The 22,245-nt window shown below is 38.4% G+C and overlaps 1 protein-coding gene across 2 annotated transcripts in view; it reads left to right on the forward strand.

The window, feature by feature from the left end:
• Positions 1-1,192: 1,192 nt before the first annotated feature.
• Positions 1,193-22,245, forward strand: part of NUP58 (nucleoporin 58) — a 35,961-nt gene continuing 14,908 nt past the window's right edge. The window contains exons 1-13 of one of the 2 annotated variants that reach the window (XM_084295951.1): positions 1,193-1,325; positions 4,980-5,119; positions 6,344-6,382; positions 7,627-7,779; positions 8,761-8,895; positions 9,612-9,722; positions 12,574-12,598; positions 13,055-13,120; positions 13,771-13,945; positions 15,241-15,320; positions 15,623-15,741; positions 18,261-18,343; positions 21,185-21,386. In XM_084295951.1, coding sequence (XP_084152077.1) covers positions 1,207-1,325; positions 4,980-5,119; positions 6,344-6,382; positions 7,627-7,779; positions 8,761-8,895; positions 9,612-9,722; positions 12,574-12,598; positions 13,055-13,120; positions 13,771-13,945; positions 15,241-15,320; positions 15,623-15,741; positions 18,261-18,343; positions 21,185-21,386 — 1,447 coding nt within the window. In that variant the 5' untranslated portion in view covers positions 1,193-1,206. The remainder of the gene's footprint in view (positions 1,326-4,979; positions 5,120-6,343; positions 6,383-7,626; positions 7,780-8,760; positions 8,896-9,611; positions 9,723-12,573; positions 12,599-13,054; positions 13,121-13,770; positions 13,946-15,240; positions 15,321-15,622; positions 15,742-18,260; positions 18,344-21,184; positions 21,387-22,245) is intronic. The other variant, XM_084295952.1, reaches the window with a different exon arrangement.

Below are 22,245 nucleotides of genomic sequence, written 5' to 3' on the forward strand. Positions count from 1 at the left end.
ATTTTGGGGTGGCCGCCAGGGGCGGCGCCATTTTGGGGAGGCTGAGGGGGGAGCGGAGGGGCGCAGGCGGGGATTCCAGTGAAGTAGTAATTTATTCGCGATTGCAATGGCGGGCGCCCCACAAGCAGGAGAGCGCGCCTACTAGTTCCAAAACACAGTTTAGTTTATATACTTTTTGATGACAGGACCCTCCCCTGTTTCCCCACTGAGTGGTTAATCCAGGTTCACAATCTATCTGATGCCTCACAAACAATGCATGGCCTTCAGCTGCCGGCCTGTTAAATTTCAAATTTCCTTGAATATTTTTACTGCTCAAAGTGGTAATGTTTCTTCACTTATCTGACTTGACACTGTGATTTTCACCTAATTGTCTTAAGGAGTCTGGTTATCTGCATTTTACAAGGTTGCCTGCTAAACTTTTTTATCGCTGTAAGCACATCTCAGCACCACATTCCCTCCTCCTAAACAGCGTAACCGCAAAAACAACATTTATATTCCCACAGGGAAACTCCCTTGTAGTCACAGAATCACAAAATCACAGAATTTCTAGGTTGGAAGAGACCTCAAGATCATCGAGTCCAACCTCTGACCTAACGCTAGCAGTCCCCACTAAACCATATCCCTAAGCTCTACATCTAAACGTCTTTTGAAGACTTCCAGGGATGGTGACTCCACCACTTCCCTGGGCAGCCTGTTCCAATGTACTACTCCCTGGCAGAAGGGGACTGGAAAGAGTTTGGGGCTGATTCTTGACTTTGTAGAGTTATAATTATTATATATTATTTAATTAAAAGATCTTTATGTGGATTCTGACTCGTGTGTGCTTGTTGGTGAGGAACGGCAGGCGGGAACCTATGGGCAACAGTAACAGAACGCAATAACACGCACCACAGAGCAGCAGTTATACAATAAATAACTAAAAAACTCGATAAAGCACCTTAAAAACTGTAGTAAATGCTATATACATCACACTGCCTGCTCGGTTATTTCCTAAATTAGGGGATAACTGTGGGGGGGGGGGGGGGCGCTCCCCGCAGCCGGGCGCCGCCGCTTTAAGGGCGGCCGTGGCCGGGCGCCGCCGTCCCGTGGTGCCTTGCGGCGGGCGCGCGGAGGGAGCGTGGCCGCTGCAGCCGCTGCCGGGCTCGGGCCCCGCCGCCGCCGCCCCCCTCCCGGCCCCGCTGCTGCCCCCCCCCCCCCCCCCCCGCCATGTCCGCGGGTTTCTCCTTCGGCGCCGGCACCTTGGGCTCCGCCACGGCCGCCGCAGCCGGGGCAGGAGGAGGTGGAGGAGGTGGTGGGGGGTTTTCCTTCGGAGCCGCCACGCAGAGGTAACGCGGAGCCACCTCCGCGCCCCTGTAGGGCAGCGGGTGGGGCGCATGGGGTGTTGGGGGGGGGGAATAGGGGGTACAGTGGGTGGGGGGCAGCCCGTAGGGCTGGGGGGGGTTGGGGGGTCCTCATTGCTCTCTGTAACTGCCTGAAGGGAAGGGGTGGGGAGCTGGGGTCGGGCTCTTCTCACAAGGGAATGGCCTCAAGCTGTGCCAGGGGAGGTTCAGGTTGGCAATGAGGAGACATTTCTGCTCAGAAAGAGCAGCCAGGCACTGGGACGGGTTGCCCAGGGAGGTGGTGGAGTCACGGTCCCTGGGGGTGTTCAAGGAGAGGTTGGACGTGGTGCTTGGGGACATGGCTCAGTGGGTGACAGTGGTGGTAGGGGATGGTTGGCCCAGATGTGTTTTTTTTTTTTTTTATCCTGAACACAAAAGATGAATCCCACACGTGCCTAGCCGTAAGCAAGCGGCCTGAGGAGGTGTGTGTGGCACAGTCTGAGTGTGTGATGTTCAAACGCCAAGTTCCGGGTCTGTTTCTAAGTTATTTCCAAGTTCCCTTCTGTCACAGTCCTCCATTTGGTGCTTGTGTCTTGTAGTAGGAAGGAAACTGTGGTGCTGGGCTTTGATCTGCACGTGATATAGCAGGCTCTGTGCTAAATGCAATATTCATGTTTTACAGAATAATAGCGTTGTTTTTTTTTCTTCACACCGCTGCACTAGCCCGTATTCTTCCTGACCTGCTTGCTGTTATGCCTCTGTTGAAGATTAGGATACTTACAGTGGAGCTTTGGGCCGCTTTCCAAATTTTTGGAGGTCTACCAAATCTTATCAGGCAAAAATCACAGTAATGTAAACGAAATGGGCAGGGCTGCTACTTAACCTGAAGTAGGTATGTTTCAAAATACCTATCTGTAGGACTTGGCAGGAATTAGTGGGAAGGGAACAACATCTGGATCAGAGAGTATCTCTGGATTAAAGGGCAGCATTGCTTTTTGGAAGCCCATATGGGAGGGGGCAAGTCTTCTGAGATTCTTCTGATACTCTTAATAGTCCAGTCAGGACAGGTTAATGATATTTTTGTTTCCTGTGTGCATTTTTTCTTCCCCACAGTGAAGCTTTTACGTAAACTCTGGAAAGAATTTAAGTTGCTTTTGTCTCATGCCTGTTAAAAAGAAAAAACTTTAATTTTAATCATAGGAAACCTGCATTATTCAGAAGCACTATTTTAAATATACTGCTTGAAACAAGATAATTTCTTTCAGGGTGTTGATTTGCACATGGTACACGCTACCCATGGAATTTGAATGTTGTTTTATTTTTTTCTCTCTTCTGGCTGCCTTTTTTAATCCATAAGAAGTAAGTTAAAAATGTAATAGAAGCTACTTAATAGCAAATATGATACTCTGCATTTTTATTGATATATTTATTTCTACAAGTAGGATGAGTCTTCAGGGCTGTTGGTCAAGGAGTATCACAGAGGAAGAGGCCTTGTCACTGCTGGATGGTTTGTAAAAGAATCCAAAACATCCCTGGGGGATGGTTTGCTTCAGAACCAGTTTGAGACTGTAAGCAGAAGCTGGGCCTCTTCTCAGCTGAGGCAGCATTGCCAGGTGCTGGAAGAAAGGGGGCTTTGCTCTTTAGACCAAGCATAAGTATTACCGAGCAGCGTGGCCTGTCAGGTAATATTCTGATGGCATAAAGCCTATATGGTATGGCAGCCTATGTAATTCCTGCATTAAACCGCTAGCAGTTGAGGTTTTTAAGGTCTTTCTTGTTTGTCAGTATTCTCTATAGCATGCTTTAGCCCGGTGAAGTGCGTTGTTCTAGCTCTGAAGTTAGAGTTGAGGTTTAAGTGAGCTGAATTCCTCATCCTCCCAGCTGCAGGGAGTAAATAATACTCTGGTCTGTGATTTCTCATACTGCCATGGTTTACTTCTATATTCATTCATATTTAAATAGACTTTATTTACGGTGTTGTTGTTGTTTTGTTATTGGTTCTCTTTTTTCTTTTTTCTTTTTTATTCTTTTTTTTTTTTGTCCCACTGTATTGAATTGCATATTTTGGACCTTAGCTTTCTTCTACTGGACTGCTGAAACATGAAAAAAGTAAATTGAAAAATCCTCTTAGCCTATACCGGGAAAAGATGAGAAGCAAGCTTGCAACCAGTGAAAGAAGCATCATGTTGTATATATATATAGGGTGATAAGCAGTTAAGTCATGCTGCTGCAGTTTGGTATGCTGAAATGCTGAGAGTAAAGAAAGATGAAATACTTTGGCTCTTATGGAGTTGGACAGTAGATTGGTTTTGTCCTTCTGTCCTTCTTGGTGCCTGTTTCCTGAATTATTTACCTTTAAGGATCACTCAACACCCAGATTTAGAACTTGCACCAACTTTTACTAGACTTGCCAGGTTGCCAGGGTGTAGATACTGCCGACTTTTAATGTAGAAGCCTATGATAGCCTTCTTTTTCTTAAAGATCGGCTCTTGTTACGCAGAGAAGTTGCATTCATACAGAAAGAAAAGAGGGAACAATGAGAGAATATTGCACATCTGAAACCTCAAATAGTTTGTAACAACTGTTGCATTGAAACCTAAATTAGGTTTTATTTCAATGCTACTGCTGTAGTCTATACAAAATGTCTAAATTCAAGAAAACTTCTCAAGCTTCCCAAGGGGTTCAAAATGGAAGCCAGAAGTTACTACAAATAAATGACTCACCTCATCTTTCATCAGTCTAAGAATTAAAGTTCTTAAGCCTTAGACACATCTGGCTCTTGGCACCTGTGATTTCACAGGTTACAGATAACTGTAATCCCCCACGTGTTTTGTGCTATAACTTAATGCATTCTCTGCAAAACGTGGCTTGGCCTGTATTTGCCATGAAGTTTCTATTAAAAAAAAAAAAAAAAAAAGAAAAGAAAAAAACAGCTGTTAATTTTCCTTGTGATCGCTGGGCTCTGAGTTTCTCCTTTCTTTCCATTCTATTCCCCTTAAGCTGTGCAAATGGTTCTGGACTTTTATTTTATTTCACTGGTTGGATTGGACTGCACAGTGTGCTTTCAGAAAAGAAAGTGTGCAAAGCATAGGTATGGATCACCTGCCGTTGGGGTGTGTGGAAGAGGAGAGCGTTTTCGTTAGAAAACTAATTCTTGTATCTGTGTTTCTCGGTGGTAAGGCAGGCCCAAGTTGTGCTGTTGATGTGATCAGATGCCTGTCTACGTGCTTATTGCTTCAGAGTGAAGTAGCTTTGGTTGATGTTTCTGGGGAGAGGGATCGAACTGGGCTTGTAAGTTACTTTGAAAAGATGTTCCTGGTGGTTTGTCATCTTTGGTCTGGCTCTAGCATTTGTTCTCCACTTCCAGTAGTTCAGGGGAAATAATAGGAAATTAAATGGCAAGTTTTTGGCTGGTTTATCGAGATGTATCAGGCAGGTAGCAACGAGTTCAACAGATGCTGGAGTCAGCATCATGGAAGCAGTAGCTGTAGGAGAGGGAGGGAGGCGGATTCCTCCTTGGTGATAGCAAGCCCTGACTGTCCTGCTTGGCTATGTTCTGACTGATCAGGACAATGATGGTGTGGGAAAGAAACAGAAATAAGGGGAGGTTGGATTTTTTCTTTTGAAAAAATAATTGCTAACAGTCTTGTTCTGTAATAGCTCAACAGGTGGACTTAATTTTGGAACTCTGGGTTCTTCCACTGCTACAGCAACTACGTCAGCTCCATCAGTGGGCTTTGGGAGCGGACTTTTTGGATCAAAGCCAACCACTGGCTTTACGCTAGGAGGCACCAGCACAGGTAGAAAAAGTTCTTGTACAGCACAAATTTGAGTGAACAGTGAATAAATTTACCATGTGTATGTACCACACATTTTGTACGTGTACCACATATATGTTACTTATGGCACACAGAATTTTACTTACGTCACAGAATGCTACACTCAGAATATTACTTATGTCATTTTGTGTTTCTTTTCTTAAAAATTTTTCACAGACTGTTTTAAAAGGCTGTTATTTGAGAAGTATGGAGCACCAATGATGCGTGAACGCAAATGCGGTTGCCAGAAAATTGTATCTGGGCGTATGTGTAAATTGTGCCAGAATTTGAATCTGATGTTTTCTGGAAACTCATCGTCATCCAGAATACTCTAAATTATCATTTAAATTTGAACTTTTTGGATGTAGAAATTACAGAAATTCTCTAGTTATAGATGCAGAAATTCTTACAGAAGTCCTAAAAATTGGAGTATAAAATAATGAACCTTTTCAGACTTTAGTTATTTTTCAGCCATCACACACACATAACTTAATGAATTTTATTTTAGCTCCAATTTATTTGGAGAAAATTTTATTTTTTTCTACTTCTGCATGAACAGATTGGTTCTTAAATTCCCTTATAATAAATAAATCCTTATTATTTCTAATAATTATTATTACTGTGTATTACTGTGTTTGTCTGTGTTAGGGTGATTTCTTTCTTGATGCTGTCTTTTGAACTTTTAATCATTTTTTTTAAATCTGAAATGGCATAGCACTGTTCAAAATTATCTCTTTAAATTACAAGTGGGGATAAAAACCCTGAGCCAAGACACAACAATTTGAAGAAGCTTGCTCCACATATTCTTCATCATATTGTAAATCTGTTTTGTGTGTCAGTGTTACATACAGCCATATGGCTAAAAAATACTTGAGAGCATTATCAGTCTCCATAGATCTTGTTTACTTTCATTTATTTGAAATTTAAACAGGTTGGTGTGCTGCAGTGTTAATGTCAGCTTCACTCTTAACACATTCTCATAAAGAAAAGTTTGTTTTTAAATGGCACTTATACTTTGTTGTATGCTGCTGGTGCTCACAAACAGTGATTGCTATGTTATGTTTTTTCTGTTTTCAAGATAATATGTAAAAGTTTGTATAATGGTCTACATGTTACGTTATTTCCATGTTTTGGTTCATGGTTTTTATTAGGATAACTGCTCGGTGGTTCTCAGTTACTGTTCTGACTCTGTTTTCTTTATTAAAGCAGGAACAGCAACAACCATTGCTACAGCACTGACGCTAGGTAAGGACCTAATTTGGATGTTAATGAATATACAGCAGTGAAAAAAAGTTGTTGTGTTCATATACTGTAGAAAGTTAGCTGTTGTGTGAGGTTTTTCCTTGCTGTTAATTGTGGTCGGCTGCAAGCCAGAGTAGAGCTAAAGGATTATTCCATTCCTGCACAACACTAAGAGTGGTCATAGTGAAAAGCTAGACTTGTGTTTGTCCCCTAATCATCAGTGTCATCCTTCAGCAGAGAAGTGGAATCCATTATCAAAGAATTCTTCATACAGAGCTTCTTGTTCTTAGGAACTTTGAGTGAACAGCTCTGCTTGTTAGTTCCCCTAGCAGAAGGGCAGAGTTGAACTGGGAAGGGACTTGAGGAATACATTGCTCTTGTTTCTCTGGTATGACGTCAATCCCTATTTTCAGCTGTCATGAGAATTATAGAAATATGTGGGTGTTTTCAGATTTTTTTTTTTTTTTTGGAAACATCAGAACTGACCTTGAATTTGAACAGCTGGAATTGTTGAGGGGGGAGAGAGGAAAGGAGGAGAGGACAAGGGGGTAGTGCTACCAGACAGACTGGTATCCAAGAACTTTGGAAACCTTGTTGCGAATAAGTAGGGGAAAATGGTAGTGGTTAAAGAAGTGAATGAAATGGGTAGGAGAAGGGAAGAGCAGCTGACCCAGAGCATGATGTGTAATCATATGTGGCAGTCAGTATTATGCAGGCAAATGTCAGTTCTTTTAAGTTGGTGAATGAAATGACCTTGAAAACAGACACACAGCAGTTACTGAGAATACAATGTTTTTATTGGCCTTGTTACTCTGGTTTGTGTATCACACTTCTCTTTGAATGCAGGTTCCAGAATATAAGATGTATTCTTCCCATGAAATTAGCAGGAAGTAGAAGCTTTATTTGCTTTGCTTTGCAAGTGTTCAAAAGCAAAATCTGAGGAAATAACATAATTTTCTTGTTCATAAACTGAAGGGGTATGTGTGTTCCTGCTGGCTTGCACATTACCTCTATCTGTGTTCCAAAATTAAAGCCCCTTGGATTGTTCAGAATTTTTGAGGAAACATACCTTCTTGAAATTAATGTAAACTTTGAAATTTATCTGACGTGCCATGGAAATACTTTATTGCAAATGATCTTGCCTGCTGGGGTGCTAGTGGCAATTAAATGGGATTAGCGTAGAAGATGAGACTGAGTATTCATTCTCAAACAAAATATCCAAAAAGTGTTTTCTGCTTTTCTTCTAGGCACACCTGCTACCACATCAGCAGCTACCACAGGCTTTAGTTTAGGTTTCAACAAACCTGCAGGTTCAGCCACACCATTTGCTTTATCTATTACTTCTACCTCAGCGGGTGGCCTATCGCTGTCGTCTGCTCTTACATCGACTCCTGCAGCAGGTAGGAAAATGTTTTGGTTTGTCTTTTTACAGTATAACTTTATTGTAAAACTGTACTATGCTCTGTTTTATTCTAGCATTTGCATAATGCTGTGGTACTTCAGTAAGAAGATTCGTTGGACTTTACTAGTTCTAAGTTGGGTGTCCCAATTCAGATGTTTATTTTATATAGAGGACAGTACACCTTGTAATTTAGGCAGCATATAATTACAAGGATAGCAGTAGATGATTTGTCACATGAAACAATCATCTTAATTAATGTTAACCCCACTGGATGTTGAAAGTTTACTACTTATGCAGCTGAAAAGTTATATCTACCTGTTATAGACAGCATGAAATAGTTAACTAGTAGTGTAAATGAGATTTTTTTTTCCAGTGTAGATCTTGTACTGGCAAATACGTGCCATCATACTTTACTCAGCTGAACTACAACATATGTGGTGATAATTAAGAGTGGAGCTAATTTTTCTTAACGCTAGGAGTCTGCATGTGAGCCCAGTTGTTCGTGCCTTCTGTGCTCCTTCTCTACTTTAGTCCTCTCCATTCTGCCAGAAGCTGCAGTACTTAATTTCAGTAGAAGACTCAAACTATCTATAAGAAGTTTTTTATTTTCCTTGTGTTAAATATTTTAATGCTTAACGTAAAACATTAGCATTTCAGTATTTAAAGATTAAAAAGTCAATCACACTTGTTAGATCCGTTATTTTGTAAAATAAATCCTATGCCAGGTTCTAGATTCTCTGGCATTCTGGGAGAGTCTCAGAAGTTTGCTATAGATTTGGACTTGTGAAGATTGCAATAATATGGAACAAAATGGCTTACGGTTTGAAAATCTCTAGTGTTTTTTGGAAATTGCAGGGAAAAAAGGTTGGGTTTATTATTTATTTACAATAAAGATGCTGTTCACACGCTTCAGTTATTTCAGATTGCCTGCGGATGTATTTGAATGCAGTGTCTGCATGAAGCTGGTTTTTCTCTGCAGGTACTACTGGCTTTACATTAAATTTGGGTGGTACAACTGCTCCGACTACAACTGCTTCCACAGGCCTCTCCTTAGGAGGAGCCCTAGCAGGTTTAGGAGGGTCACTCTTCCAGAATACAAGCACAGCAGCAACAGGTGATTTTTTTTTTTTTTTTCCCTTTCTATCTTAAAATGTTGAAATTCAATGTTTGATTGTATTAAGTTATAAGGTAAGATTTACTTTATATGAAACTTAATACTGTGAAAGTTATTCTTGTTTTACAGTTTGGAACAGCGTTGCTATCCATAGTTCTCATTTTTATAGTCTGAAGTCATTCATGTCCCTCATTCTTAAGTTTACTTAGATTTTCTTGTGTTATCATTTAAAAAAGTTTTGTTGTGATAATTGACTCAAGAAAGTTGATTGTAAATAGGAGAAGGAAATATTGCATGAGTATCTCCTTTAACTGTGGAGAAGTTAAAACCCCTTATTTGCTGGCTTTTGATCTGAATAAAATTTTTAACCATTAGTGTTGTCATTTCAATTATTTACTGACTTCTTGTCTTTTAGTTCTAGAGGAAAAATTAATGTGTTGTAGTCTTGATAACACGCTTTTCTTAAACTACAAACAAAACAAAGATATTTAAAATGCTGATGACTGAAGATGAATATCTAGTTATCAAGTAACATGAACAATTACATAAAATACTTTTATAGAGTTATATGAAACTTGATACAATCTATTTTGCATATTTTAATCCAAATGTAATAAATGAACTGAAATTGCAAACAAGGTTATCTTTGGGTTTAGTTTAAAAGAAGTTGTAATTATTAGTATTTTAAATGCAAAAATTCTGTTTGTTTCTTGCAGGGCTGGGGCAGAATGCCCTGAGCTTGACTCTGGGGACAACTGCGGCTCCTTCGAGTACTGCTAATGAAGGTCTTGGTGGCATTGATTTTAGTAGTTCTTCAGACAAAAAAAGTAAGTTTGTTTTAAAATGTTTATAGCTGATAATGCATGCCATAATTTGTTACTGACAAAGTTATCAGAGTACTACAGAAGAGACACTACTTTGCTGTTAGGGATGTGGAATTAAAGCTATCAATTTTAAATTCTTCCTTTCACGAAGCAATTTAATTCTTGAATGTTGTACCTGTATAGAAGAAAAAGAAATTTGGTTGCAAATGCAATGTCGTGAATTTATTTACTTAAAATAAGTATAACCAAGTATCGTACCCAGGAACCAGGGATCTAAAGCCTGGTTTCCTGCCTTCCAGGCATAAAAGCCTCATAGGGCTGTTTCCTGAAAAACCATGGCAGATTTCCAAACAGCTGTGTCAAATGACCACTAGAGGGGGAATCAGAGCTATGCTTCAGAAATGCATTGCAGATACAGAAAGTACTCGTTTGAAAATAGTTTTAAGTTGTAACAGTTCTTAAACACATGAGGTGGGTATTCTTGTTTGTTTTTTTTCCTTTAATACCCACAGCATGAAGAATAAGAGGTAAAAAAACAGGATATTTTTAAAGCTGTATTTCTGGTAGTGCGTACTGCTATCTGGTACATTCCATCAGGTTGCTAAAATCAGTTATTAAAACCTACCTCTGTGGTATCTCTGAAATACTTAATGGAATATTGAGCATAGACAGATGAGCACTTACTAATTTACCTTAGTTTTATACATCCAGAGTAACCTTAACTAAAGCTGATTATAAAATGTGCATTTTTTCTGGGGAATCAAAACTGTTCATTTAATCTCTTGGTTTCATTCAGGAGCCAAATTTGAAATGAGGTGTTCCGATAACTAAAAGAGAAGGAAATATAGAAACTATGTACAGAGGAAATGACACATTGACCGTCCAAACTGGAGTATTCTGCACGATGTAGATATTTTTGGACATTATTGCTGCAACTGATGAAAAAGCTTTAAGTTCTAGGTTCATCATGTGGGGGTATTAGTGTTGTCATTAATATCAATATCATTACCATGGTATTAGGATTGCACAACACTTCCATGATGTACAAGCATCTTAAAGTGAAGCCTAGAGAACCCCAGACGACTTCAGTCTGATATCGCTTAGCACTGTTTTTCTCAGATCTCAGGTTGTAATTCCAAATGAGTTAAATACCTGAATTCCCAATGCAAAAAATGGAACTAGGAACAAAGTGGACTGCTGTCAGAATGAGGAGCAAAGAGATCCCTTAGCAAAGCAATGGGAAGTGCTAAAGGGGACTGTTTGAGTTTTCACTTTTCAGAATTTAGGATTTATTTAGGAGTGTTTCTCATAATGGATGGCATTGACTAAGTCCTACCTGTGCACTACGACTCAGTTGTGACAGTACAATTGTTTGTACAACTGTGAGGAACAGTGTTAAGGTATGATGGTGATGATTTTGTGGCTTTCATTTATTTTTTTCCTTTATGAAGATAAGGAAGGAGGAGAAGTGCCTATTTAAAAAGAATAAAAAAAAGTGTTTATGAAATTGCTGCCCTAAAAGGTCCAGGACAAATAGACACTGGCACCTTTATGCTGTCTTCTGGAATTGGTTATAAAGAGTTTTTCTTCTTGAGACTGGAGGGTAAAGACTGAGTGCTTAGTGTTTCTTTAAAATATTGCTCTGTGGGAAGCAAATAACTTTATATAAGTTTTCCTTGTGTTATTAAAAACCAGGGCAGTTGCCCAGAAAGCAGCAAGGTCTAATTTCAAATCTTTTCAAACCTTTTAGATATTGTTGAGGTGATATACAGCGAGGGAAAAAAAAAAAGTGACTGGGGAGAGAAAGCAAAATAAACTTAGTCCTAATTGTGGCCTCTATCAGTTCTGGTCTTTATTCCATTTTTGTGCAGTTGCTCTTTAGTAGTTGTTTTTGTTGGGACTGATGGTGTGGTGGTGGTTGTTTGGTGTTTTGTTTGTTTGCAAAAGGTATAGGGAATGGATGCTGGTACTGGCTGACAGTCTGCAGACAATTTAAGCATTTCTTGCTTCTAAAACAAGCAGCTTCTCCTGGCAGGAGCACTGGCTTGTGCAGCCTAATTTGGTTGTGGTGCTAGCATCAGCTTCAGCTACCTTCTAGCTTGTTGGCTCTGAGAGGAAGTAAGGATTTGAATGGCATCCAGCTGAAAAAGATGAGGCCTATTTTTTGGTCTGAGCTTTCTTCCTAACAGACTGCTACAGTACTGTTACTGCTCCTGACCACAACTAGAAATAGTCATGGCTTTTCTATATATATGATATTGCTTTCAGCTCCTCTCCATTGCTCAAGAGTTATTTGGTATCTTGGATCCACCTTCTCATCTAGATACAGACGTCTAGTCTGAATTGTGTAGATGCTAAGCAAGCAGTAACATCTTCAGTTCTCTAAAACCTCACTTTTTCCTCGACAACATGCAAAAGCAGAATTCTTAAGGAAGTCCAGTGAGCAAACTCTAATTGCCTTCTTATATGAGAAGAGACTGCCATCGCAGAATTCAAAACACTTTGGTGTTCTGTGGATGCAGGTTTGAGTAAGCTACGGTTGTGTAAGCAGGGACAGATTTTTTATGCAACTCCAATTGTTCATGCATTTGTAGTGATTGGTGTAGGGACACAAGATGCTTGATGTTACTTTTTGTGCCAAGAAATTAGCACCTGACCTGGTGAATATCTTGAAAAGACACTTGTCTATGAAGGGAGAATAAATTAAAACCTTTCTTTTATGACTAACCTAGTCTATTATTAATAAGAGAAATCAAGCGGATTGCACTCATTAGTTCTTCCTTAAAATCTCATTAAAGTTGTTTTGTCAGTTCCTCAAAGTTTTATTTCTGACCAACTTCTTTTTTTTTTCTAGGTGACAAAACAGGAACAAGACCAGAGTAAGTGTTCAGATTGTCTTTGCGTTCAGTATCTCACTAAGCTTAGTCGTTTTCTGATGTACTGGACTTTTCTACTACTTTGCTCTTGGAAAAGCCTTACTTTTGTAAATAACCAATTTTTGCAGCATGGGTATTTAGTAATGATGGTTCATCATTGTAAATGTTGCATTTGATGGGAAAATTGCAATGCCTGCTGCTCATCTGGCTTCTGCTATTGACTAATCACATGTTTTCAAAAATTGTTTCTGTAAAATGTGTGCAATACTCACACCACAGGATTGGACACTATAGTCTCTGACTGTGCACTAATTGAAATCCTTCTAGTTGCAGCATACATACAACAGGTGTAAAAGTGTGTAATCAGTCATTGGAAGTGTTTGTGATACTTAGTAATCATGTAAAAAAAACTGCTTGCCATTTTCCAAGCACGATGTAAACATGCATTGTCTCTTGCAGAGATAGCAAAGCACTAAAGGATGAAAATCTACCTCCAGTAATCTGTCAAGATGTAGAAAATCTACAGTAAGTAGTGCTTTCTGCTTGCAGGATAATTTGCTAGCCCAAGGCTGTCACATATTAATACTGGGATCAGAGTAGGTGGATAATTCTTAGTAGCTGAAGTCTTAGGCTGTCTTTTTCAGCCTTGCTTTTAAATAGCATTTCCACAAACCAATAAATATGCTTCTAGAAGCTGAATCTGCTCTCCTTGGGAGCAGTAAGCCTATTGTACATGCATAATAAATATTGAATCTTATTTGCATGTGCATTGTGGATCTTGCATGGAGTTGAGAGAACTACAAAAGTCTTCCTTCAAGCAGGAAGGAGGCAGGTTGTAGACTAGTCAGTCTGTCTGTTACTTTATTGGTGAATTCAATGTGGTAATAGCTTTATGTGGATACATATTATATATTTAAAAAAAAATATATGTAGCTTAGTTTGTCAGAGTACAGCATAACATGCTTATACAATTGCTATTGAAGTCTTGGTGGGTTTTGCTGTTTTCTATGCTATTAGCATGCTAGCTAAACAATAATTTTACTATTCAGTACTAGATTTTGGAAAACCTAAAATTCCTTAACTTCTATTTAATAGTGCAAGTGGGGTAAACACTTGGGTATTTCAGGTTAAATATATTGTGTCTTTTCCTACTATTCCCTTTTTCCCTTCTCCAGGAAATTTGTGAAAGAACAAAAACAAGTTCAGGAAGAAATTAGTAGAATGTCATCTAAAGCAATGCTTAAAGTACAGGAAGACATCAAAGCTCTGAAACAACTTCTCTCTGTAGTTGCCAGTGGATTACAAAGAAACACTCTTAATATAGACAAGCTGAAAATGGAAACTGCACAGGTATAACTTAATAAAACTTTGTTATGTAAAGTTTGCATGTTTATTTCCTATAGGATAAATACCTTTATTTATCAGACAAGTTAGCACATTGAAACTATATGATATCCAAACTGAAACAGTTGTAAACAAAGTGAAAAGCTTAATCCATTCTGACCTGCTTGAAATTATCTGAGGAGACTGAAATCAGTGCTGCCGATGTTTTCAGATAAGTACAACAGCATAAAGACATCTATTTTGAGGAGAGCATCCTTTTATGTTACTCATACAATGGAGGGAATATATACCCCCTCTAGTTCTATTTCAGTTGCATATGCAGCTGCCAGTGAAAATCAATTTGTAACCACATGATGGACTCTGGGGCAGCAGAGATGCAAGTATATTTTCTTATGTTGTCTAATTAAGAAAAATTATCCAAAGATACCAAAGTATCAAATGTTTTTTAAGTGAAGGAGTCACAGCTCTGGTCACCGGTCTGCATTTTAACTGTGTCACCAGTTTGAGCTCAGGTTAAGTTTTGAAGTTAAGATCTTGTCACTTTTTCTTTCATCTGGCATGTCAAGACTATTTACTTCATAAATCAGTGTATTTTATTATCAAGTAAAAAAAAAAAGATGCTCCTTATATCTTGAAAGGAAACACTCTGTAGTTATGCTTGGGCAATTACTTCCTATGAAAGCAAGAAGTTGTTAGTGATATTCTTGCATTTCCTTAAACAACGCAGTTAAGAATAGTGACCAAACCAGGCATTGAGAAAGGATTAATGATGGTTATTGGAAAGTATTAAACAGAAGTCTGCTGTAATTACCATGCTTAAAAAGATCCCTTCCATAGAAAAAGGCACTCTTTTTTTCCACTTCAAGTGCAAAATATTTCTCTTAGATGTGTTACTTTCCTGCATTTGACTGTTCTTTTCCCATAGTCCTCAATAAATGTAACGGGATTTCTGAAGTACAGTAGAAATTAAATCTTACCTGTGACAGTCCCTGCCCATGTCAGGGGTTGGACTAGATGATCTTTAAAGGTCCCTTCCAACCGAAAACCATTCTGCAATCTTCAAAGAGTTCAGTATGCTTTCAGGGCGTACCATCGTTTGTTCGTTGTCCAAACCTCTTCTGGTATTTGCAGTTCTTTAACTTCCTACCAGTGTGTTCTTTGAAGAGCTTCTGGTCAGATTCTGTCATAGTTTTAAATACAGAAAAAAAACATTTTATATGAATGAACAGTAGAATTGTAGCTATTTTTCTTTTTGAGCACTTCATTCAGAACCTTATATTTTATTAATTTTCCTTATTTAGGAGCTGAAGAATGCAGAAATAGCATTAAGAACGCAGAAAACTCCTCCCGGTCTCCAGCATGAAAATACAGCCCCAGCAGAGTGAGTTACTGTTACAAAGTTGTATTACTGACTATTTTTATTTATAAGTTGAATTATTTCTGCTTCTTGTAATGTATGTATCAAGTGCTTCGTAGAATCGATGTTTTATTTCTACACTTATCTTACACCAAAGACATGAGAAATACTGTCCATGCTCTTTTTACTTGTCGAAGAATGTCATAAAACATATAACTGCTGCAAGTAGCAAAATGGAAAATGGCAGCTGATGTTTTTTTTTTTTCTTGAAATAGTAGCACATTAATGAAACTGTATGATTAAACTTCACTGTTTTATTCATCTAGCTACTTCAGAATCTTGGTAGAGCAGTTTGAAGTACAACTGCAGCAATACAGGCAGCAAATAGAAGAACTGGAAAATCATCTTGCTACTCAAGCAAACAATTCTCACATAACTCCACAAGGTGAATGTTTGTTTCAATTTTAATGGCTCATACACAAAAGTTAAGAAGTCTTATATCTGTGAGAAAGACTTAGTAATTTATCTGTTCATTACTGTTTTTCCTTATTCAATGTACAGAAGCAAGTGTTCAGATAGATTCTGCAGTTGTTTAATTCATAAAGGTTCTGGAGCTGTTTAAGATGGATCCAGTTCTTGAGGTGCAGATTGTGTGCTTGGTTTGTGTTTGGAAACTTTGTGTGTCCAGGAGTAGAAATCACAACTTCTAAACTTCTGAAAGCTAGGAAGTAAAGAAGCATGGTATGTTTTTACACTCGTGTTCTGACTTCTGTTCTTCTACAAGGGTGGTTCCTGAATGTTTTCTAGACTTAGCTAAGGCGCTTATGTAGGAACTAGGAATGGAAATTAAGGACTCTTAACAGGGCCAGGGCACATCTCAGACATTACTTTGCAAATTCTTAAACTCTGATTTTTCAGGCTCTCCTTTCTTGCAGCATCTGTAGAATCCATCTGCGTTTTCCTTGCTTACATTCCTATTGAGCTCATAAAGACATCAGAGAAAGCTCCATACTCTTCAGTCTTTTATTGACTCATCGCATGGTTCCTTGGTCTGTTGACTGTTCTTCTTTGAGACCACTGTTATTTCTTCTGTCTTTGTGTGGTGTTCTTAGGGGTTTGTGTATAACGAGGGAACCTATTTTCCTTTCATCTTGGTTTCTGCCTACCTGCCTTTCTTTCTCCACCTCCATGAATGAGACTTCTGTGTCCACCTGCTATTTTAAGGAGAAGTTTTCGTGCAGCAGAGATGCTTATCTGTGGAAAATACTAAAGTGCCTTATTGTAGAGGAGTTGTTTTGCCTTCAACTCGGAGAAAATTTATTCTTTTTTTTGCTGCCATCATTTTATCTTGGGAGAATCTCTTGTTAGAGATCTCTCTTTGGTTTGTTATCCTCCTGTGATCATAGGAATTTTAATCTTTTGTGTCATTTTAGGTACAGGTCCTGTGATATGTAGTGATTTCAAGTGCATGTTTTTTGTGCCAACTGATACTTGACCATCTTGCCATTATAGGATGGTGCTTAGGCTTTGGACCTTGTATGTCAAAAATGAGAGAACTACAGGATCCTCATGGTCCTCTCTTCTTTCCGCATGACATCACTGTGCAGAGTATGAGAGAGGATGCCTTCACAGCATCCTCTTCACAGCATCCACTTCATTTTCCTTAGCTTTTTCAGCAGTGTCCTGCTGCAATTTTAAAGTTCCTTTGCTGGTGTGGGCAAGGATCAGTCAGCTGTACCAGCGTACCTAGACTGTCGACAAATCTAGTCAACGCTGTGTTGCATATGTAGCCAGTTTACCTTTAGCATATGGGGAAAAACTCATGAATTATGACCCAGAATGTCTTGAATTTTGAAATGTCATGTGTTCCGTATCAATAAATTGCTTTCAGACTCTTAAGGGAACTTGAGGACAGTCTTCCTAGATACTACTGGCTCTACATTGCTGCAGGATAACATGAGATTTACTCCTTTTTCAGAAAGAAACACAACTTTATAATGGAAAAATTCCTCTATGAAGAGGCAACCATTTTCAGTTCTTAAATCGTCTTATCTTCAAGAACTTGATGGCTACTCTGCATTTCAGTGACTTATATGCCTCCTTCAGAGGAAATGAAGCTGATGTAATTGCACTGAAAGACCACTTCAGTGCTTTTTTATCCTTCATTTTGGCAAATTGTTTCAGTGCTTCTTTTAGAAATTTTTTTTTTTTTTTTTTTTTTGTTAGCAGCCCACCTCATTTTGCCCAAACATTTGAGATTTCCACTTAAATCCTAAAGTTTTGCATTAGTTGAGTGGGTGCACTGAAAACAATTTAATATCTGTGTGGGAAGCAGGCTATCCTAAATCTAAGACTTTACGTAGGCAACAAAGCTCCCTATTGTGTCTCTCTCTCAGTTTATGATGTGCTTGTGGGTAGAATAAGAGTTCCTATGATCCTTGTTAGTCATGTTTTTAAATGCAAGTAAAGTTTCTGTTCTGCTGTTATCTCTTTGCAAAATCAACTGAACACTGAATTGTGCATTAACTCAGAGCAGAAAATATATACAAATGCAAGAAAATCTGATCTAACTCCATGTAATAAACCAGTGAGGTAAAATGTTCCTGTGTAATTAAAAAACATTAAATAGAATAATATTTTCATAGCTTTACTGAGTGACAGAATTGTGGAAAACAGATTACCATGCATATAAGAATTAGTTGGAGAAAAGAGTTGTTTTTTCCCCCAAAATAAAGTTTGAAACACTGAGAAATAATGCTTCAGGAAGTAGTTCTGTGTGCAGGTCTTGTATCACCTAATTACTCTCAAATTCTGGATTTCTTACAGACAATTTCTTCTCATGCAATTTTCTTATGCTTCATGCTGTATGGGTTTTGGGTGGGCTTCTTGCTGTAATATAAACACTAAAGCTTTTCTCCTAGAAGTAAGATTGTAATTTACATATACTTCATATACCTCTTACAGATTTGTCCATGGCTATGCAGAAAATCTATCAAACATTTGTAGCCTTAGCTGCACAACTTCAGTCAATACATGAAAATGTAAAGGTATGTTGTTTTGTTGTGTTCCTACATATTTAGCTATCAACAAGCATCTGTTTCTTTCACTAATAATATATCTTCAGGTATTCTTTTTTTGTTAAATTACTGTTTTTAAAAATTATGTAACAGCTATCCAAGGAGTACTTTGATTAAAAGGGCAACTTTTGTTCAACTGAGGTCTAATTTGAAATGTTTATTTACAGTGATGTTGTCAACTGACCACAGTCATTTAGGTTACAAAATGCTTTTTAATTGTTGATCAGTTCTTGAAATTTCTGTATTTGATCTCATGCATGTATGTTTTACTCTTTACCCAATGACCTGCTGATCTCAAGGAAAGACAATCTAAATATGCTCTTACTCAAATAAGTAATAATAAAAGAAAAAAAAAAGGTACTCACCAGTAAGAGTTTTCAAAATAACTTCGTGAAAAGTGAGTTCTGGCTTGCTTGATTTATATTTTTTTCTCCAATCTGGCTTTCAAGGAAAGTTGTATATACAAAAAGACTACTATGGGGGGAGGGGGGGGAAAAAAAAAAAAAAAAGAAAACAAACTAATGAAGTAGTATGCCAGAGGAGCCTAGTTAGGCTTGTTTTTTTCTTCATGGACTCCAGCTCAAGTTTCTCACAACAGTTCTGGATAATGGGCAAAATCTCAACGTTCTAGAATCTGTAGTTTTTCTTGACCTTCAGAACTCTTCTTAATAACAGGGGGAAGAAGAAGAAAAAAACTTGGAGAAAGTACAAATACTTGGGGTTGTTTTTGCTAAGTGACTTTTTAATTGGGAATACCTCTGCTTTTTTTTCCCTTTCAGAGTTTCTTCTGCATGGTGTTGCTAGTTTTGTAAACATCTGAAACTGTTTACTTTTCCTTAATAATGTTCAAGAATGCAGATGCTCTTGTAGGAACAGATTCTTTGCATTACATTGCTTCTGTCATCACGGATATTCACTGGATTACAGCTACCTACCATCAGATACTTGTGCTGCTCTTAGACAACTCATTTTAGGTACCAGATAAAGCATATATCAGCTCTCCTCTAACTTCAGCGGAATGAAACCAAAAGGATCAGGAACATCTTCTGGGCTTTTCACTCCTGAGATCTGAGTGTAGCCCTTGCTTGTGCTGTGGTCTGTGTGGTGATACTTTCGTTATTTAATGTAAAGAGCAGGATTAGTATGCGAGTATAAGCAATAACAACTTCAAGTACCTTGTCAGCCTGATTCAGTGTGAAAGGTGTTACTTCTTGAGAAGTATATTATCTGAAAACAAGGGGTTGGTTTGGGGACTTTCTTTTGGGATGTATTTTGAAGTTCAATCTAGTGGGCATGATGACTTGTATTTTGGAAGACACAATTGCAACTTCAAAAATCAGAGAAATGAACATACTCCTTAATTGGATCTTTCACTGGAGAGCAGTTTTTGAAACTACTTTTTTCTCTGCCTTATTTCATGGTTGTAATATGATTTGTGAAGGCAGAGCTGTGACCCCAATTCATTCCTTTGTCTGAAGTAGGCTTTCTGCCTTGCACATATACTTCATTTCAAAGGTTTGAAGTTCTAGTAAAATGTAACCTGGAACTTCTTTGTACAGGGTTACTTGATAAATGTATTCATATTATAGGTGAGTGTATAGGTACATTCTGTATCCAGGTTCAGTAGAGAGTAAAATGTGCTTGGGCACAATTTAAGTAGAAAACTATTAAATAGTTCTGTGTAGATTAGCCTTAAGACCTTGTTCTACAGAATCTCAGAATCTAATGACATTTCTGTCAGCTGCAGTCAAGATGGCATCTTATTAAACCTCCAAGTTCTATAAATGCCTTTTCGTGCCAAGGAAAGCAGTCCTCATATGATAATGAGAGAAATCTTTCTGTGTTCCCTGCTATTTCTGATAGACTTGGGCTTACAGCTGTTAAAATCCTGAGTCAGAATTCTTGGACCAGAATTAAATGTGCTCCTCAGAGACGAGCACTTAGCTAGGAACACGGGAAATAGTACGTCTTCCATAAAATCCAGTTGAATCTGTTGGGTTTTGTTTTTAATAAATGTATTGTACTTAAAGATACTCTCTAGATGGAAATAGCTCTTACCAGCTCATTAAATGAAGCCATTAGTCCTTTCATGTTACTTAAGATATCTATATTTCCCTCCCTTGTGACAGAGGTCACTCACAGAAATTGCTTATGATGGAAAGGCCAAGCCAGTTATTGCCACAGAAGGTGGGGTTTTGAGGGCATGGGGAGGGCAAGTCAGGAAAGAAGAGCAAACTTGGGCTACATGGAAGCCTAAAGCAAGAATAATTTATTGCATTTGCACTGTATTACCTAGCTGATGAAATGAATCAGCAATGACAGTGGATCCTAAAATCCGGATGCCTCCTTTGGGTTTGCTCTAAGAAAGAGAGGGAAAGGACAAGAGGGAAAAGGACAGATGTGTACATGAAACGAAGCAAAACAAGAGCAAATGAAGATATGCAGAAAGGGTAACATTGAAGAGTTGTTATATTGTGCAGTGAGCTAGTAGTGTGGCCGTATTTTGCATCTGATGTCATCTAGTACACCGACAAATAAAATGGTGCTGGTTTACACCAACTTTGAAAGATTCTGGTATCATGCAGAATGTTAATCTGTTACGCTTGACCACTTTGCAGCATTTAAGTAAAGGACAACCTGTGGCTGTAGCTGATGCAAAACAGTTCTATCCAGTTTATAACTTGACTAGATCTTTTCATGTCTTTTTTAAGGAAATGTTATTTATAACCTGGTTTCTTTTTTTTCCTTATGAAGTAAAGGTTTTATGTCTAATATACTGAACTAAAATGGCTTCCCCCCACCCCCCTTCAGATGCTCAAAGACCAATACCTTGGCTACAGGAAAACCTTTCTGGGAGATGCCATGGATGTGTTTGAGGCGAGACGAACAGAAGCTAAGAAGTGGCAGAGCGCGCCACGTGTTACCACTGGACCGACCCCTTTCAGCAACATACCAAATGCAGCAGCCGTTGCGATGGCTGCAACACTTACTCAGCAGCAACAGCCTGCTACAGGTCTGAGTGCATTCAAGTTATAGATTATTAGTGTTACAGCAGTAGTAAACTTGTGTAAACTTTTCTATGAAGTCTTCCTTTGTGTTAGACTAAAAATCTAAACGTTGTGATGAGTAAAGTTACTGATACATAGCCAATAGAAAAAAAAAAAGCAGGGTAGACTTAGCAATAATTATACAACAGATACTTAATCTTGTGAATTTACTTGTATTAGTGATATTTACTGTACTGTTCTAATTTACCCCCTTGGAATGTGAGTCTTCACTCTTCAGTAACATCTCCGAATACTTTTAGTATAGCCTCTTTCCAGAGTTGTGTGGTTATAGTAAATTATTTTAGAATCAGTGAGGAGAGAATATCTAAAGGCGTATTACCTTTTTCGTATGTAAAACGATTAATGCATTTTTATATAGCACTTTGGAACTGTAAAATGAAAAATGCTGTTGAACAGGAAGGATAGTCAAAAATCTGTAGAATGGGAAGGCGGATGTCTGGCTTATTATTTTAGAGCCAACTCCATCATGGTGATATTGGGGCAGTTTTTGCTGCCTGTTCTGCTGTTGTGAATATTAGTAGAGAAAGTAGAGGGGATCAGTGGTTCTGTGTATGCATGTATGTTTAAGAGGAAGACCAAAGCAGAGGAAATACCTGATCTACTGCTAAGGACAAATGAATATGTATGGCAAAGGAAGTAACTTACGCACCTTAATTGACATTATTATACTAACCATCACTTTTCAGAGAGGGGGTCCTGAATATCAGGAGTTGAATTGATATCTAATCGTTTAGCAGAAATAATAGCCTCTGTTTAATTTTACTTGAACGTGGGTGGATGTGTCTGTCAGCAAATTATGGAAAA

This window comes from Netta rufina (genome assembly GCF_964035555.1).
Source record: "Netta rufina genome assembly, chromosome: 1".
In the NCBI taxonomy this organism is placed as follows: domain Eukaryota; kingdom Metazoa; phylum Chordata; class Aves; order Anseriformes; family Anatidae; genus Netta; species Netta rufina.